General features: G+C 31.6%; 1 protein-coding gene across 1 annotated transcript; it reads left to right on the forward strand.

The window, feature by feature from the left end:
* Nucleotides 1-118: 118 nt before the first annotated feature.
* On the forward strand, nt 119-8,816 carry LOC147065750 (pseudouridine-5'-phosphatase-like). Its single transcript, XM_085956799.1, has 4 exons — nt 119-370; nt 3,616-3,834; nt 5,382-5,614; nt 7,089-8,816. The coding sequence occupies exons 1-4, from the start codon at nt 316-318 to the stop codon at nt 7,266-7,268; spliced, it is 687 nt and encodes a 228-aa protein (XP_085812925.1). The 5' UTR covers nt 119-315; the 3' UTR covers nt 7,269-8,816.
* Nucleotides 8,817-21,560: the final 12,744 nt, after the last annotated feature.

The raw sequence follows: 21,560 nt of genomic DNA on the forward strand, positions 1-21,560 counted from the left end.
AATGTTATTTTGTGCTAAAGATTTGGTTTAGGTATACCATCAAAGTATTATTTTTGACATTTATTTTAATGTTGCAATACATTTAAAATGACATGACTTGTCTGCGCGCGAGTTGCGCGCACATGTAGTTTTCTGTTTGGAGGGTCTTATCAGTAGATTTTTTGTTAAAGGGTTGAAGGCAAAGCTTAGATATTTCCGGAACAATTATTATTCCGGATTATGTAACATGACAACGTGATCGCGGTTACGCTTAGCTTGTAAGATATTATATTTTTAAAATATATTCTTACATATTTTTTTGACAATTATTTAAAAATGGCATTCAATAAAGTCACTCATGTCATCTTTGACATGGACGGTCTTCTGATCGGTAAGTACCCATTAAAATAAACAATTTATTAAATAACTCTCCATTGAATTATAAATAAGTATTGATTCAACTGTTTCCGTTGATAACGATGACAACTAGCATTTTAGGTGACCTACATCGACCGCCAAACGTATAGGAAAAAATATAATTTTCATGATTTTTCATAAATTTATAATATGAAACACAATTGACCAATTATTACTCGACATTATAACAGCAATGGAAATTCTTTTGAAATGGTTATTTTTCGGTATCAGGTTAAATCAATTTATATTTGGGGGGTTTTCTTCAAATTTTTGGGATAAGCTCTTTTAATCGAAATTTCTTATAATATTGTTGTGGTCGATCCACTGCTGGATGTTGTCTTACTTTTCACTTCTCTGGGTCCCTAACTTTCGCTTTCACATATCTATGTTGAATTAAGTAGGTCTAGTGACCAGTCGTTGATCAAGTGGGGTTTATGGCAGTTTTGTGGCCATTGTTTAATACTTATTAGGTTTAGTACCTACTTATTATGATGACATTCATCCAGCAGATATCCACTCGCTGATGGAAATTCACATTATCCATTATCATGTCAACAGTGGCAACATCTATCTTATTGGTATCCTTGTCCATAGGTGTCTTTTATAGCCCTTCCTGGTTGTATTGAACGTGCATCTACCATGCCATGTTTGTGCATACCCATACAATTGGCCGATAAATTCACAAGCTTATTGACTAAACTATTACCGTCTTACTGATAAAATTACTAATCACTATGACAATGCAAAACAATGTGTCTGTTTCGAGCATTTTGTTTCACCACAAAAATGTTTAATAATACAGTTTGCAGTGTTTCCTTTATAATTTTAAATAATTCAAGTTTATAGCCAATTAAATGACTCATTAATTTTCTTTTTATCCATTCGTAATCAACCATAAAGTACCTAAATATTAAATGGAAATAAAAATATCAGTTGCAACCAATTTTCTGTGAACTTGTGGATCATGGGCGAATTTACCAGTACATTTGAGTGCACGCAGGAGTCCCCTAATTAAAAAAAATATTAAGCAATAATAATAGAACCTACATCTCTAGTAGAGAATATTCCATAAGAATTACCAGCCAATATTTTTTTTCCAATACTTTTAAATTTGCAAGTATTTCGAGATACTATCTGTTTCAAAATTATTCATCAATGTTGAATTTATGAGATACCAAAATATTACAAAATAACTTAATATTAGGTATAACTCAATTTAAAAAAATACTGGTTTTTATGTCTTGCCATTTTAGGCAGGTAGGGAGTTAAATTTTGTTTATTAACGTTATTACCCTAACTGGAGCGGTAACCAGGGCCCCTGGCTACTTAAATCCACTCCTGTGAGAATCCCATCATTTCTGGTGTATGTATGGCACCTTGCACGCTGCAAATTTTATTGCAAAAATAAAAAATGTATTAAGTAAAGTTAATTTATAAAAACTTACCAAATAAATGAAGAGTGATTGTGCCGCCATTTACCCATAATAACAAAATTAAAATGTTTATGATTTGTATTTTTAAAATAATTGATTTACATTAGTAAAATCCTATTTAAAGCGGTACGTCCGAAGACGTCATTTTTGTATGAGCGGCGTTCCGTTCACGGAAAAGTTCGCGTCTTAAGGCCATGCATTAGTTGAGGCACGGTCTAAAAAGATCGTCGCTAGGCGATGCGCGGATTGCGGGTGGCAGGTGAAAATGACGCCTGTCAAACGAAATATTAATTGTCATATAAATCCAACATACGTCCATTTTATGTTCTGTTTATTGTTCTATTAGTAACAATAATAATATATTCATTGACATGTTTTCTTTTTAAAGTAAATGGGTAACGTTTTTAGTCATCTTTACACGATTTTAGAATTAATTGACCCGTCGCCATCACGCAGCAAAGTGACGTGTTCCTGGGTCAACATTCTCTCAGTGAATGGCAGCGAGTCCAAAATTTCGTCGCGCGTACAGTTGAAAATTATTTGGCGTTTCACTGATGCGTCACCTTAAGACGTTATTGACAACCATCCGGTTAATTATATGGACCCATGTTTTATTATCATCTGTGATTCCTAGTGGCTCACATACCCTAATGGTATAAATATAATTTTATTGAAATAAGTCAACATATACATAGTCTTACCATTATTTTGTTTTTTGAATCCTGGACAATATAAAATAAAAAAATTAAATTATTTATTGAATAAAAAAATATTAAATTTATGTTGGTAATAATAATAATAAAAGAATATACAATTTATGAATGGTCTAAGTCAGATATATATCGTCGGTGTTTTGTAAAAAGGATGAATCAACCGATTTGGCGAAATCGAGATTTAAAAAACAATAATAATGTACTTCACTAGCTTTGTTGTGTAAAAACGGCGAATTTTTATCTCCACAGGAAAGTACTATAATCGTTTATAATCATCCGCAGGTAATTAACAAATCTCAAAAGTTAAAAATCCTCTTCAAATTAATTAACTAAAACTAATTCAAATTTTGGTTAATTAGCCCTTTTTACAAAACACCGATGATATGTCAAAGACAAAACAATTTTTTTTCGACAACCTCCTTTTTGCACTGTCCGGCGATATACCAATAATGAAAATGCACACAATTTATGTGATATGATGTGACACCATCTATAAAAGGTATTAATCTCAGCTAAATGTGTATAAAAAAATACAATAAACAATGTTTTAGGCATAAAGTCCACTAAAGCGGACTTGCGGGGCGCTCGCGCATATTCTATGTGAATCATCGAAAATACAACGTAATCAAATACGCCAGCGCACATTGGATTTGACGACGCATTGTGCCCGCCCGCCCCATGAGTCACCGTTGTGTGGCTTCTCAGCGGCCGAATTAACGAAAATACAACGTAGTCCATTCATTGAACACGGCAAACAAAATCACGCTTCTGGCAGCGTCGTCGATAAGACGTCCGAGAAGGCATTATTTAATAACAGTGAACTCTTTGTTTAGTTATTGCGTGCCGATATTTCGCTGGTAGAATGATGTCATCGTGAATATTAATTACAAGGGGGCCTACTTCGTAAAGAGCGCACCGAGCGCCACTTTGGTGGGCTTTATGCCTTAGGGCTTAAATTATTGATCTCTTGCGTGCGGATCAGAAAATAAGTACTATAATTGGTAACCTTATTGAATAAAGTACTAAGTGTCACCTATCCTTGCCAAACAAATTTTTCTTTTGTTTTTCGACAGATTCGGAACGGCTATACACAATAGGCTTTCAAAATGTGATTGAGGCATACGGCAAGGAGTACACGTGGGATTTGAAAGTTCAGCTGATGGGAAAGCAGGGGCGGGAGTGCGCCGAAATGATCATCAAAGCCCTCGAGCTGCCCATTACAATTGAACAATTCATTGAAGAGACACGGAAACATTTTGAAAATCTCTTTCCTGATGTTGAACTTATGCCAGGTGAATGATTCATAATAATAATAAAATAATTACAAGACAAAAAGAACTTTTTATATACCACGTTTTTAAATTTTCTGTTGAATCATATAAACTTGACAATTCTATGTATTAATGAATACTTTTTTTGTACTTCATAGAAATACTGAATAAATAATATAGAATACTGAAATGTCATTTTGACATTTCAAATTGATTTCCATAGTAACGCACGTATATATTAATAATTTTGTTGCTAGGACCCCTTAGCAACCAATAATAGTGTTTTACTTTTTACGGATTTTTTCCGAAATAACTTTCCATACAAAACAGAATTAACTGAAAATGAATTCAATTCTGCTTAAAGATGGCCAAAAGTATTAAAAGAATGCATTGTCATCGTGTTATGATATATTCTAAGTTTCAAATGTCTATCTAGTCGGGAAGTTAGTTAAAAATCTTCAATCATCCAATACAAATCTTGGACAATATATAATTGGAAATTGGTTAATAAAAACGTGTTAAAATCAATAACTTTTCCTACCTGACTACTATCATGACAATTTCAAGTGATTTTTGTAAATAAAGATTATCAGTTGTTATAAACGAGGGATTAAGCATTAAACCAATGTCCAATAACTAATCCTCTTATATACATAATTACACCATCAATCGTATCAGCCTCAAATTTGGCTTGATTGTCAAAGTATAATGAAAATAATTATTATTATCACTTTTCGCATTTTCTGCAATGGCGAGGAAAAAATGGGTGACAGACTCGAATCTCATATCGTCGACAATTTTCTATAAACAAGTATCTCAATTTTTGTCGGTTTTGAGTTGTTTTATGTAATGAATTCAGAATTTGAATTCTCTCATATTCCACTAATACGCATCTCAAAACATACTTTATAACATAATAGATTTAAGCAATAACAAAAAACTCGTATCACAGTAAAAGACTTTTATAAATATTATAAACTCATATCTTGAGTTACGTGTTTGTAAGTATACAGAATACTGAACTCCGACAGATGATTCAGAAGTTCTTTCTCGTAAGTGAAGATACGTGTTTGCTGCAGTAATATTCACAGTAAAGTTGCAACGCATTCTCGTATCTTCAACATTATGACTCATCTCAAATTGAAGAAACAACATTTTTTTCATGAAAATATGTGTAACTATACTAAATGGATATTTCATAGAAGAAAATTTATTTCTAAAATAAAAACTGAGAGAATAAAGTTGTTATTTGCCTCTCCTGAAAAGTTGTGTTCTTTGAGATACGTGTTTGTAGAAAATTACCGATGACATGTGGCATACATGCATGTTTTTATTTTTTAATGTATGTTTGATTTAGAGCATGGATCCAATTGGTTGAATGATAGGTTAACAATCTTTCCTCGTAAACAAAATCTATTGAGGTAACCTTCGCTCTGTGGAGTCTGTTATGCTACGCTTATGCGCATATAATACGGTAGTTAATTTTTAATTAACCCAGAATAAATGATAAATTCACAATGTCCCAAAATTTACCTTTTGACGCCCCACTTATGCAGAATGTTTTTCAGGTGCTGACCGCTTGGTTCAACATCTTCACAAGAAGAATATTCCTTTCGCTTTAGCCTCTAGTTCCAGCCAAGACAACGCCGATCTCAAAATGCAGAACCACAAAGCATTTTTCAACCTCTTTGCTCATAAAATATTTGGAACTTCCAATCCCGAAGTAAAAAGGGGCAAACCCGAGCCCGATATATTTTTGATCTGCGCGTCCAAGTTTAGCGATAATCCTGATCCAAAAGACGTAAGTATAGCATGTATTTTTGAAGTGAAACCTTTTTACGCTCAGTATATGAAAACTCATGGAAGTGTCAATATTACTGATCCGTGATAAAAAACTGTCATGATTTACTAGACGAACGAAATAAAAACCATAGTTAACGGGTAGAATTGATTCATAGACTTTTCGAATAGAAAGATTACGTTGCCGATTGTGCTATTCCAGCCATCGGGCAAATGACAATTTTTATTTATATGATTTTCTTTCATCGACGAAAACTATTATTGTAAATGCAAACCAATAAATTATTGATTTTAAAAGTTGTTGGTATTAACAGATGGTAATATATACAATTGTTATTGTAGGAAAGGTAATAATGGCTGTATACATTACAATTTTAATTGAGAATTATATTTCCAATAAAAATACCAATTACGTACATAAAAATATTTTTGAAAATTTACTATGCAAAAAAAAAAGTTTGACTTTCGTCGCATGTGTTTGTCACGCAAACTCATTTATTTTTACACTTTTCTATTAAAAAGGTGGCAAGAAATAATGTCTTTTAATATAGAAATTTTCATATTAATACTATCAACCGATGGTACTTGATGGAATTTGAATTTAAATTCTAATGGATTTAAGTTATGTACTATTCCATTTGAGTCATTTTTGGCGACCCAGGTTTTGCCTTTCGGCATCTTCTGGCACCGTGTACACTCACCAAAAGGCAAATAAACAATGACAGTGTCGTCAATGACAAGTCAGTGTTTATTTGCCTTTTGGTGAGTGTACACTGTGCCTGAAGATGCCGAAAGGCGAAACCCGGGTCTCCAAAAACGACTCAAATGGAATAATAGTACATAACTTAAATCCATTAGAATAGAAATTTTCATTCATTCTACAGTTTTAAACGAGTTCTTAACCCCTATGTTGTGCTATGAACCCATTTTTAAAACGTTTGATCCCAATTATTTATATGTAGTATTATGAATTAGGATTCAAGCTATCTTTGATGATACCCTCCATCCTTCATCTTATTTTTTAATTGTGGAATTGATCATCATGTCACAAAGCAAAATATTATCTAAATAGCATGGCGGGTTAATTAAAATTTTCTTGAGAAATACCTATTTCTGATGCCAATATTAACATATTTATGTATTTATTTAGTAATGTGTTAGAAAGGTGAAGTGGAATATTTAGAAAATGTATGTTATCTAGCCAATCAATAATGTAATCAACATAAAATGGTATTATTTTATCAGATAACATTGTAGTTATCATAAGTACAATAAAACCTTATTTACTAGAAGCCGAAGGTACCAACATATTGGTAATAATTTGAATTGCAAAATGTACCAATGCAATTTCTTTATTTAATTAAAGCCTAATGTGACAGTGTTACCAACTTTATAAATAATATGTTTGAATAAAAAAGATTTTACAGTACATTTTTCAGTGGCCCTCATTGATTTCTAAATGTTTACTCTTGCAGTGTCTAGTGTTCGAAGATGCCCCGAACGGGGTGAAGGCGGGAGTAGCAGCTAACATGCAAGTAGTAATGGTGCCTGACATGAGGCTGGACGAGTCCCTCACCAGGGAGGCCACCCTCGTCCTGCCCTCCCTCCAAGATTTCAAACCTCAACTCTTCGGTCTTCCGCCGTTTGAAGATTAGCCAATGCCCAATACTTAAGTTATATCGGAAACAAAAGCCAAACACTTTTACACTCTTACTGTGCCATCACATGCCAAAGATGTAACTTGTGAATGGATTTTACCAATATTTGTTGTGTGTTAATATTATTTAAATTCTTTCAGGAATCTAATTTATTATTTATTATTAATCATTTAGTTAAATCATGGTTAATTTACTAATCATACATAAATATTATATTAGTTGACATTTAATATCAGTAATTAGTTACATAGAATTACACAATAAACATAAGTTTTTATTTCTGCCATAAAGGCAATTCAAAAATAATTGATACCCTTGAATTGGATTTCTTCCATTCATTGTATGTAACCACTTTTATGTATGCTCTCTACCTACACATATTTGAATTATATTGGTAATACTAGTTATTTTAAATTATACAATTGCCAGGCCTAAAAAATCTAAATATTTTTTATCTTGCCATCCTTCTGTTGCCAGTTCGCTATATTTCTTGTTAATTCTATATTTTCTTCTTTTTTTTGAGAATGGCAGGTACGGCAATAGTTCTACCGACACCGGTCAATAAAATTGAATATTTTTTTTGTTCTTGCAACCTAACCTAACACAAAGTAATGCTTATAAAAAAGTAGGAACCTAAATTATATTACATATCCAAGGTTATTAAAGAAATGTCCTATGAGTAATGGCAGAATTTATACAATGCATGCATCTCACCCATGCAATTTAGTATTATTCGGAAAGCATTGTAAATATGAGAATATGAAGTGATTTTTTTAAATTTTTGTAAATAGGCTTAATTATTAATATTCTAACTTCTAACTATGGTTGTTACATTCCTTTGTGACTTTATTTCTAATATTACATCGGTTTATTTTACGTGATTGTTACAGTCTTCAAATTTTATTTTATTATTTGGCTACTCTGCGTTTATTTATACATTCTAGTTTTAAAATAATAAAAAAAATTACATATCTAAACCCTTGATAATTTAAAAAATTATCATCACAATTATTGTTCTCTAATATATTGTATGGCACTCTGTCCGACTAATACGCTGCTAATTAAATTCAATTGATTATTAAAGTGGAAACTATATTTTTTGATTATATAAACTTCGACTAATAAATTTTACTATACACACTTGTCTCTTATTAAATATGTGAACTGCAGAATGATGTATACACTTTGGATGAACTTTTTACATTTACTGTACTAATAATTTGTCTTTAAATCCTAACTGATTACTGTAACCCCAGTGTTCTAAGAAAATTGTAATATGAATAGATAATATGAATTTTCTATTAATGTATAAACTGGTAACTATTATATGCATGCCGAATAAAGACTTACATAGTCTCATAGGCATGCTCTAGCTAGACAACGTGTTGTTTCATAGCAAAAAAAATATCATGCATAGCTCCACCTATCCGCATAGTATTGACTGGATTAAAAATTGTCACTACTTTGGGACCAGTATAACTTGCAATAAATTCATTATGTTTTTATACAACAACTTGATGTATGAATATATACATACATAATATTGTTTTTGTATTTATTTATTATATTAAATTTCTATCCATACTAATATCTCCCTATAATCTCATCTTAAAAATATAAATAAAAAACAATATTGGCAAGTGTATCGAGTGTTTCATTAAACATTCGTTTGATAATAATACGTTGCGTTAAGGTTTTCTTTGACACAGGGTTTATGCAAGATTTTTTATAATGTGAGAAAAGTGTTGCCATTAAAGATAATTCATTGTGTGATCAATGCGCTACAAGTATTATTAAATTGAAATTGTTATTATTACATATTTATAAAGCACACATAAAAATATAGCATATTTTTTTTGTCGTAAATTCAATCTTCGATCTATAACTTATTTATTTATAAATTTAAAAATGAAGATAATTATTTTTCTTGTGCATTCAACGCACGCATTCTACCGAGTGTAAACCACTGTTATTTTTATGAGATTTTGCATTCTTATATTATTTATTATAGACTAGTGGAAATCACATTAATTATTGCTGCATATTATGAGTGTGTAGAATGCTTATAGTGAATGCACAAGTAAAATAGCTTTATTCTTCAAGTAAATCAAAATAAATTCCTGCATATTTTTGGCTAGTATAGTGTTGTAAACATGATTTCAGCATACTTATCCACTTAAATAATAATTTAATATTTTCGAATGCTGCGATTCACTATATCTTTCATTTTAATATTTTATTAGTTATTTTAATTATGAATAATGATAAATATATCCACCAGTCAAATAGTTAAAATTAAGTAGTGAATTACTATTTATTTCCTGGTTACTTGTTAACTCCATTTTAACCAGATATTCACATTTGGAAGTCAAATATTATTGCAATTCATAAATAAATACATATACAGTAAAATAGTGTTGCTTTTAAGATTTATTCACTGAACACTAATTCAGTGAACACTAATGATTTTAATTAGATAAATCGAAATTGAGTTAGATTTTTGAATATGAATCTTTATTGATGATTCTCTCCATTATCTTTGAGTAAAAAAAATAATTACACAACTTTTCTGTATTCAAAATGAATTCAAAGTATTTTAATAGCGCCTGCATACGTGCATGGAATTACTGTCGGCAATAGTGCTTATTTTGAACTATCGTGACAATAACTGTTTACACGTAAAAATGCTGACTGTCTCTCACAATCTCATTCTTGAAGAGTAAGTGAGACGCAATGTTGTCATTTTATACTATTATTTGACAGAACGTATTGAAAATCGGTCAACCTCAAAATGAGTAGTTCGTTTTTTTACCAGCAGGTTTGCCATTATCGTCTACTGCGCATAAAAAATCAGCACAATTCAGAAGCTTCCAAACTTGTTTGATTCGTGCACGCAATCTTGCCAACTGCAGGATAATACATGTTTCCCCATACATTTTCTTACTGTGCACAGTAAATCCATGCACGTATAAACGAGGTATAAGTTTCATTAAATTTATGATTCGAAATTTCAGTCATTTAAATTTAGAACTAATAAAGTTTTACAGTAACAACTCTTCTATTATTGGATTTAAAAATGGTTTATAAATGGTTACAATCAAAAATAATATTAGCGCACAGTTGTATGATTTTAACAATAATATACAAGAAATTTCATTAAATATCAAATTGAATCATAGAAAACTCAATTAAGAATATTAATTTATGTTGAGACACAATAGTTACTGTTTGTGGCACTCGGTTAGGAGTCAACTTGTTATGAAAATATTAATAGTTTTGCACAAACGAAGTTATCATAATATCTTCTATGTACACTTATATAATGTTAATACATAATATTATAATTTTTGGTGGTTCGATCTTTCTGGAACATCAATCAGTATAATTTTCTAAAAAATGGAACATTTATGTCGCCAGTTTGTTTTTCTGTTAGTGATCCCTTAAGGGAATTGAAATTTTTTTTATAGTAGGAAATCAGTTCCTGAATAATTGAATGTTCAGAATGCTCAGCTCTGTAAAATCTTAGATGTGGTATTTCGAATTATTATTGTAGATACCAAGTAATAAAGTGTGCCACAACTTAATTGTTAACACATATTGTCATGAATAAGTTTAGCGATTTTCTCTCAAGCCATTAGTTATGTCACTGTTAGATATCTAATATTTTCTTGAAACAATTTCATCAATAAGAATTATTGTTTATTTCACTGACAATTTATGCCAATTTAGGTAGCTGTTAATGAAATATATTGACTATATTAACATATTATAATAAAAGTAAAGGTAGAGAAATATTCTTTTACTATAAATTATGAATGATTGTAAATAAAAAAATTAACATTCATTTTTTTTTTCAACAATTATCACATAAGTAAAAGTGTTAATTTTGGTGCCAACTTAACATAAGTGGCATCCTAGATAGCGAAATAAATATTTTCAATTTTATTCTAGAGATAATACACGATAGGTTGCAAATGGCTTAACGTTTATTAATTTGAATGATTTCTTAGTAAATACCGATTAAAGAATTGACTAATCAGAGCTTATTCTATCCCTCCACATTATTTTGCGCTAACTATAAAAAAATATTGTGCAGCTGTTAAAATTTCAAGGCATTTTTTAAATTGACATCGCATTTTTTCCTTGAAATCTGTTGCGGTATCTCTTAGGTAATCACAAAAGAAAGCTAGTGTATATAATATAATAATGACAAACTGTTTCGATAATAAGTAGATAAGTGTAAATGTGATATTAATGACACATAAATAAAACTATTTTCAAAATACTTCAGACTTTTTTTTGGGCGTACACCATCTGACAAAGTGTCAATTTTAACTTGTCAATTACACAACGTATAGATAGGATCAATTGAACATTCAGTGCAAGAATTCACTATGTAGCAATATTTTATGGCATGGTGTTCAATTCGTTTCAAGTGTCAAATGTCAATTAATCATGGGAAAGAGTCACTTAAATTTGAACATAAACTGCATCAATTACATTTCATGTTTCATTCTTAATGATTAGGTCATTCGAGTCACGAATAATAAAAATTCTCATCTAACGCATTCATGGAAAACGTTCTGAAGGCAGTAGTGAGTCAGACAGTACTAGACCTGGTACTCTAGATTCGCTCCTATCTTCAGGTCATTCATGATAGATGTTGGATGGGTGGAAACATAGTTTTTAGCCATGACATCTGAATCAATCATGACGGCATTTACAGATATTATAACATAATACACAACACAAAATATAAAAATGATTTAATTACAAATAACCAATATAACAATAAAGTAGAAGAGAAAGTAGGATTCTGTATGTATGTATTTAAATATTAAAGTAAAATGATAAAAACAATTACAAATTTAATCTATCGAAAATTATATATTATCTAATTAAAAAAATCAACCTTTACGATGTCATCAAGCAGGTTAATCGCACAATACATAGCATCATGAAATATCACATCTGTCCTGCGACGAGGTATCATGAAGACCGCAGACTTACGAATGATATTGGTGGGAACAGGGAAATTAATATTTGCCAATATAGACGGATTGTAAATGAACTCACGAAGAAGTAAAAAGAAATGCTTTAAAAGAGCACTCATCGGGTGAACAAGGATTGCATTGATAGCGTACCCAGAAGACAACGAGTCAGAAAATTCTTTTATTATCATTATCATAAAGAAAGAATAATAATTCATATGTCCTTAAGTAGAGAAATCTGTTGTGAACTCGATCCAACTTCATTGTGGATGAGGACTCCAAATAATGCTGGCATATTCGAGAATTGATATATTATAATGTATGTAGCACTCAGACATTTTCGAATGATTTTGAAACCCTCATAACAAAACCAAGCATTTTGCTAGATCTAATACTGATACACATTGGAAAAATGATGCACAGAACCATTTTTTTCACAATATCTCTTCACCAGTAGGCACAACGATTGAATTAGTTATAAATTTTGTAGAAAACATAATTTGCCACAACTTTTGTCTGAAATATTTTTTTATATATTCAATAAATAGCGCGTTACGGCGCTGCAGAATAGAGAAAAATATTCATCAATTTTGGTCGATGGGAATTTAAATCCTTAAAAATCTAAAATCTATACAACGTAGATATATTATGGTAAATGAAGCTGAATCATTTTTTAAACGATTTGATTTTTTCTTTCAGAATCAGATTCCCAATTTTTTTTTATCTGTGTAAGTATTCTCTGGATCACATTGACTGCTGACTAGATAATTACTAATTAATTACCACATATAAATAGCATGCCAATTATATCTAATGGCCACCTGATCGCTAAACGCATCTTAAGCGTCCAATATTAACAGCTTTCCAGGTAATTGGAATCCCTTGACTTGAAGAAAACACTGGTAACACAAAATTTGAACATGTCAAAACATTTAGACAGGCAAAGCGGCCACCCCCACCCAAATGAATTTACAGGGTCGAAAAGCTTGTCAAAAGTAGGTAGCTACTTTCAATGAAAATATATACTATTATTACATTTCGCCGTATCACAGTTCACCATAAGCAGCTGTCTTATTATAAAGAGATGGCGGTATAGCATTGAGATCAATATTAGATAGATAGATATTCCAATTTAATTAAATTCAATAAGAATATTAATTTAATATTGATTGGTATCAGTGTTCCCATATTTTTCTATGCTGATTATAGTACAAAGGCGTAAAAATTATAGTATTTCTGAAAAATATATAGTACAGGAACATTTTTCGTCTTGAATCCTTTAAAATTATAGTATTTTGGTATATTTGGCGTAAAATTATAGTATTTTACATTTTTCGCGAAATCAAAATTATAGTATTGTAGGTACTGTAATTATAGTACGGTTGGCATCACTGATTGGTATCTAATATTTGATAGGTATGACTTGATACTTCCGAGCACCTACAAGAAATAAATATAGGTATACCTACTATATGATTGTATTTCTAATTTACATACCTACCTATTTTCTTCTGTCTTTCCCTTGTACCTATAACGCATTTTATTTAGACATGAATTTGATCTCAATATTATACTGCAGTGACGAAGGGTGGAGGTAGGCTGTCGAGATCCGACATAAATAGTGCACATTTAGTCATACTTATTTGTTTTCATTGAACTAAGAATATAAATTGCAGATGGTATTGGTTGGCTTTTAACGAACATATATTTCTGATACGATAGCTCACGGTGAACTGTGGTACGGCCAACTGTATTACGTATAATTTTCCGCACATGGCTAAATAGATTTAGCGATGACTTCCACATACTATTCTTCTTTTTTCTTTCGACCATGTCCGATCATAATATGGGCCTCCACAGAATAGAAGTTTGTATTAACAGATTTTGTTTTTTACGAGAAATGGATGTGAGCCACTTGCTCAGCCTATTAGGTCCATACCCTGACTCACACACAAATTGAAAAACAATAAGTGTTCTTGCCACATACCTACTATTGGTTACATGTAAATTGTTCGTAAAACATTTCGCCGTGAGCTTTCTATCGGAAAGAGATGACCGTATACTATGATTCAATATGAACATTAATTCAATTTTCATAGTTGATTTTGGCAAAATTCATGAATCCAATAATGAAAACCTAACCCAACAAAACATAACCCAGTATATCGGCTATTTTCAAAATTTGTTTGCTGCTGGCTTCCTGTAAAGTGTAAACCGACAAGAACCGTGTTTTATTTAGAGATGAATTTTATGTCAGTACTATACGACCCAAAGAGGTGGGACGGTCTTTAATATACGGCCATATATTTCCGATACAAATATTTCACGGTGAAATGTGATACGGCGAACTGTATACGTACAAGTTTCCGGACACGCATAGTATTATATAGATTCTTGGAGTATCGAACTGGAAAATGGCCGTATTATATACGAAAAGATGGAAATAGTTTTGAGAGGAAACCAGGACTCACCTTAGGCCAGGGATGGCGAACCTATGGCACGCGTGATGATTTTGCATGGCACGCGAATGTTTCATTTTGAAGTGAAAAGAAATATTACTATTTTATATACTTATATATTTTTTTTTTTTTTTTAAATAAATATATATATACTTAAGTAGGTAGATACATAGCCATGCGTATTTTCTTCGGTTTTTCATATTATGTTTAGGTACCAATCGGTGCGGAAACGGAAACGACGAAATTCATGCATAAATAATGACAAATCGCATTGTATACAAAATTGCAGGGAAATCATTTTAAAGAATATACATTACGTTTAATGTAAATATACGATTGCATAGGTCGGTCCTTAGGATCGGGGAATTAAATATACAATCAACAAACCTTTTGAAATTAATTATCGGCAGTCACTCAAATATAATAACTGCTTGTTATTTTACCTCAAACATAATCTCTAAATAGGAAAACCGCTCAGTGATGGAGAATATAATATGAAAGAAGAGTGGTTTAAATGCTTCCACCGATCTCTTTTCAAAGAATAAAAGACATGCCATCGGCTAGTAATACGGTGAAAGATAAAATATTAATAACTCATTTGTAATTTTGAAACCTTTTTAATAGAACTCTTAAAAACCAGGTAATTTTTTGAAAACTAAAAAAAAAATCGCCATAAAAATACTGTTTGGCACGTCAGACAGTCTAAAAATATTATTTGGGAAATTTTGGTACGCGTACGTAAAAAGGTTCGCCATCCCTGCATTAGGCTGTATGTATATGATGATGATAAAGTATTCGGTTGAAAATATTAAACAATCTATAAATAAACTCGGAATGCATTCTCAGGATCTGGCTTACGAACATTGAATGGTACCTACTCCCGTTCACCCGCATGTTAAATTTTTTATTGTCTTATAAAACTTACTTTTGTGTTGAAGCAATCAATATTCCCATATGAAAATGCTATGCCTGATCATTTATTTATTGATTATACATTTTGAATCGATCGTAAATAATAGGTCAGCACTTCAAAGCATTTAGCTTAACAGTTAGTTTGATTAATTTATTATTAAGTATAATGGTCTGGTCACCAAGGAATTTAGAATAGCTCCAAAGAGCGCCATCTTCAACAATTCAACGATGGATATTATTGATAATTAATACATCGTCATTTAATAATGATTGCACTCTCTAAATATAATACATGTAGTGAGCAAACTGAAAACCTCGTTTTACAACCCTCAGTTCTGGTTTCCAGAACGTTTTGAGTTAAAATTGATAACATTGGCTTTGTACATAAAGCAGCTGTCTTTGTATAAATACGAAACTGTGGACAAAACTGCATTTTGTTATATGGCGATTTTAAATGATCTTATAATTAATAATGCTCTGCTTATAGTAGAATCAAACATGATCTTTAATAATGATGGTGCATTTTATATAATAACAATAATTATAGCAGGGTTTGCGAACCTATGGCACGCGTGCCAAAGGTGGCACGTAGGAAAATTTAACTGGCACTTGAACGATTTAAAAATTCAATTTTTTGTACATAGTATTTCCGGACTTATTTACTTATATATTTTTATCTTGCCGTACACCTATACATTTTTAAGTTGTCAACACTGCCATTGACATTATTGTTATTGCTTGATATTTTGCCTCAAACATAATCGATAAAAATTGAAAACCGTTCAGTGGTGGTGCTCGCACGATCTCTTGTTTTGGAAACAAGGAAAAAATATTCAAAGAACAAACGATATACCTTCGGCAAGAAACACGGTGGATAATAGAATCTCAAGAACTCAATTGTAATTTTTAAACATTTTCCATAGACTTCTTAAAAATCTTTATTTTTCGGCACGTCAGATAGTCGAAAAATAATATTTGGGAAAATTTGGCATGCGCATGTAAAAAGGTTCGGCAACCCTGATATGTAGATACAACTTATTTTACGCTTTCTTATCTCATTATTTAAACATTGCGTCTTTGTAATGAGTTTGAGCGAATGAATAACAATCAATACTCGCAAAAACTATCAGTACCTCCGCGTAACCGTAACATTGGCCAGTGCGCCATACATTATAGGGCACAAACAAAAATATACAGTAGATATCAGGAGGTACCTATATAATCAGTATCATTACGAAGGTAAAAAAAATAGAAAACATAATAATAATTATAGGTATGTAACCAATATAAGAGAAAATATAAAACGATAATATTTAACAGCTAGAAACTATTAATTGAGTTAGCATTTACTTGGTAGAATTCCATTTTACAAGAAATGAAAATATAATTAATATTAAATTCTACAGGTTTTGTACCTGTAGACCCGTAGAATTTAATATTAATTATATTTTCATTTCTTGTAGCTAGAAACTAGCTATTTACTGAATCAAAAAATCTAACTATTTATATTAAAGAAGTTCACCGTACAATATACTGCACCATGATATGATAATATAGTTTAGTTTAGTTAGATAAAATAGTTTTTGAACACAATTACCTACCAATTTATAAACAATATATTGATTGAAATAATTACAAATTAATTACCAATCTACGTTAAAGATACAAAATTTGAAAACATCCCACTTGAAAAAATCATTTTTTTAAAATACGACACCCGACAAGCATGGCCCTCACAAGGGGGGGCTAGGAGCTAGGAACTTAGGAAGGGCGGCGTGGCGGGTCGACCAGTTAAATGAGATAAACACACACTAAAAATTTGCATTTGCGGCGCTATTTCACGAATGGGTTTTAATTTTATAATTATTTTTAGCATTTTCCCTGACCGATAAAAATGACTATTCAATATGGCAAAGGGTCGCATGTTTCTTGATTATCACAAAAGGGGGTTACGATAAGTGTTTCATAATATGATCATAAGTCGACAATTCAATTGGATTTATTTAAAAATACCAAAAAATCGCTAAAAAGCACGGAATACCATTTCGGGAACACTACTTTATAACATTACACTGTCCAGAATTTTAGCGATAGGTTGGGGGGGAGCCAAACATCGTAGACTGGGGGCCCGCTCAGAATATGGCGGCTATGCCGACAAGACTTGAACCTGTCACCACTGGTTTCGCGCCAATGTGCTTTTCCAATCAAGCTACGGGCATCTTACTGAATTACGACGAATTTAACTACTAGTTCTTAAATGAAATGCTTTTCAAATTGCGTTGATAATGTTGGCTATCTGTTTTTGTATATTAAATCAAGATAGGTATTAATAATTATGGATGTCAGGATGTCCAATAAATAGAATGTTACATTCTCAAATTTTGTGTATTTAAAAGAATAATAGTTTATTAAAACTATATAGTATTTTTTTTATTAATTTTGGTATAAATACCTACTACTAAACTATTAAGGCTATACCTACCTCAGTTGAGGCATGGTCTAAAAAGATCGTGGCTAGGCGATGCGCGGATTGCGGGTCGCGGGTGCAAATGACGCATGCCGAACGAAATATAATTTGTCATATAAATCCAACATGCGTCCATTCTGTTTATTGTTCTATTAGTAACGATAATAATATATTCATTGACATGTTTTCTTTTTCAAGTAAATCGGTAACGTTTTTAGTCATCTCTACACGATTTAAGAATTAATACCCCCGTCGCCATCACGAAACAAATTGACGTTCGCTCTCCGAATGCCAGCGAGTCCAACATTTCGTCGCGCCTATAGTTGAAAATTATTTGCCGTTTCACTGATGTATCGTCTTAATCTATACATAGTTAGTTATATAAGTTACTACTTACTAAAATACGTGAATTACTGAGACCAGACTCATGGCTCTGTTCCCACAAGACCGGGTAATTACATTTTTCTTTATTGCCTTTGTCTGGCCAAATCAGATTTTTTGGCATTTTCCCAGAAAGAGGAAAAATATGGATCCATTTTAACACCGGACAAGGTGATTATGTTCAACAGTATGCGTAGGAAATGTCGCTTATAATCATAAATTACCCAAGCTAAGAAAAATTTAAGAATGTCGGTAGTTCACTGGTAAAGACTTCTGTAAGTAGCTGATTGTTTCACATTTCACGTTGTTATGTTCATATTTATATGAGCTTTCTGTAGAATAGTGTAGAATGCAGTGGCACACCCAGGGGGGGGGGCAAGGGGCCCTGGCACCCCCCAAAAATGAAAATTATCAGAATGATTTTAAACATTGAAATTGAAAGCCAATAAACTATACATTTGGGCACAAATAAAAACACGGCAAAAAAATTATTTGTAATAATTCTCCAGCACCCTTTTTAGAAAAATTTCTTAGATTTTAATTTCTAACACAAAAATTTCGAAACACTAATGTCAGGTTTTTTAGAAACCCAATCCCTAATGGAACTGTCAAAAAATTCTCGGTTTCCACCCGAATTCCGGAGTGGTGTAGGTCATGGCTGGGGAGGGCTGACAGGGCTCTAGTCTGGGGGCCCGGGATGTGGGGGGCCCGGCGTGTCGGGTTGACCAGATAAGTGAGATAAACACACATCATAAATTAGCTTTAATAGTAAAAAAAAGTCGCTATTATACTTCAAGGCCATGAACATTTTCAATTACTTATATAATTGTGCAATATATTTTTCGATTATTATGTGTCAATACTCGACAGCTCCATTATTAAAGTAGATGTAGGTATTAAAAATCGCCAATAACTCACTGTATAAGTACCCTTAATTTGAACTAAAACACAATTTGAAAAACGTTAATGTAGTATTTCACACTGCCTTTAATCTTAGCGGTAGGTAGGGGGCCCCTCAAATATCCTAGCCTAAGGGCCCGCTTCAGGATGTGGGGACCATGATGTAGGTACACCGAGTGCAATAGACAAAAGACCGATAAACGAGAAATTAGGCTGTGAAGAAGAAAAACAGCCTATAGGACTAATTTACATTCTCCTCCTTGCCCCCCCCCCCCAATATTAAATCCTGGGTGCGCCACTGGTAGAATGTCACATCGGTTTAAAGAAATAAAAACAGCAAAAGATATTAATTTAAATACAATATAAAAAGAACTTTTTATATACCACGTTTTTAAATTTTCTGTTGAATCATATAAACTTGACTTGACTAGCTCAAACGATCAAAAAAAATTGTATTTGATAGAAATAATACTGAAATGTCATTTTGACACTCATATTGATTTCCATAGTAACGCACGTATATATTAATAATTTAGTTGTTAGGACTCTAGCAACCAATAATAGTGGATTGGATTACGGATATCTTCCGAAATAACTTTTCATACAAAACAGAATTAACTGAAAATGAATTTAATTTAATACTTAAAAATGGCTAAAAGTATTAAAAAAAATGCATTGGCATCGTGTTCTGATATATTCAAAGAGTTTCAAGTGTCTAGCTAGTCGTGAAGTTAGTTAAAAATCGATCGCAAGATTTGTACCGGACAAACAAGAATACGAGCTAATAAAAACGTTGCAATAATAAGTGTGTTAGATTTTCTATTATATGGTCTATCAAGCGCAGACGGTCAACATATTTTTTCCGCGAGACGGAGCGATAATTTAACCATTTTCACGAACCGGAACGGCGTTACGGTGCGCTCCGGTCCATTTCGAGCCCTGTAGTTAAGTAGAGATGATAATAATAATAATGCTTCAAGACACTAGATAATTCAGGAAAGAAGACATATTAATTGTTTTATAAGTAGGTAGGTACCTATTTGACAGTTGGGCAGAATTTCAAATATGAAAGATTGTAAATTGTGACATATCTTAGCAGTCAAAAGTAATTATTAAGTGTGGATAATAGATGGAGATATCACTTATATGTTATAATAATAAAATAGTAGGTACTCATATCAGTGGCGAATGGTGGAAGATGGCTGTTAAGATCCAGCATGTTAGCCATCTTTAAGCATAATTGAATTCATTTCAGTTAATTCTGTTTTGTATGGAAATTTATTTCAGAAAAATCCGTAAAAAGTAAAAGACTATTATTGGTTGCTAAGGGGGTGGTCCTAGCAACTAAATTATTAATATATACGTGCGTTACTATGGAAATCAAAATGAAATGTCAAAATGACATTTCAGTATTCTATATTTGTTTGTTTTTTATTTACTTCATATCAAGTACAAGTTTGAGCATATTGAGCATAATAATTCAACAGAAAATTTAAAAACGTTGTCTTATATAAAAAGTTCTTTTTATCTTGTAATTACTTTTATAAAATAATTACACATAAAATTTGATAACTATGTAAATATCTTCAGAAAATTGTCGAGCACTCCGGTTCGTAAACTTTTCCATTTCTAGCGCTGATCACCATTAATTTACAAAACATCTACTTCCTGATATATTCATTTTATACCATACCCACTATATTAGATAATGGAATTATTTTATTATCAATTACACGTAGTGGCATACATATGTGGGCAAGTTTTAATTTACTTCTACGAACCGATTCGTAGCTCTCAAATTAGTAGGTATTATGAATAAGTTGATAATTTCCCCAAATCGCAAAAAAATATTTTCGGAAGGTTCACTTTGAAGGACATAACCTAATTGAAATTTACGCTGATTACCAAGTAGACAAGTAGACAAAAAAACATATTTTTTCCTCGTAAATGACATTCGACGTAGGTATGTAGATATATAAAATAAGGAAAATGGTACTCTTAATCCGTTTATTGATTAATTATTTCTTTGTTTCCAAAATATCAAGCTGGCTACGTGACATAGCTCACTTTCATCATAATAATATTTTATTATAAAATACGGCCAAGTAGAATATGCTAAAATTCGAGTTTTATTTTTATTTGAATTTTAAATAAAGGCTCATTTAGAAAAGACTTAAAG

This window comes from Rhyacophila brunnea, unplaced genomic scaffold (genome assembly GCF_057557595.1).
Source record: "Rhyacophila brunnea isolate RB1 unplaced genomic scaffold, BYU_Rbru_1.0 scaffold_6, whole genome shotgun sequence".
Taxonomy (NCBI): domain Eukaryota; kingdom Metazoa; phylum Arthropoda; class Insecta; order Trichoptera; family Rhyacophilidae; genus Rhyacophila; species Rhyacophila brunnea.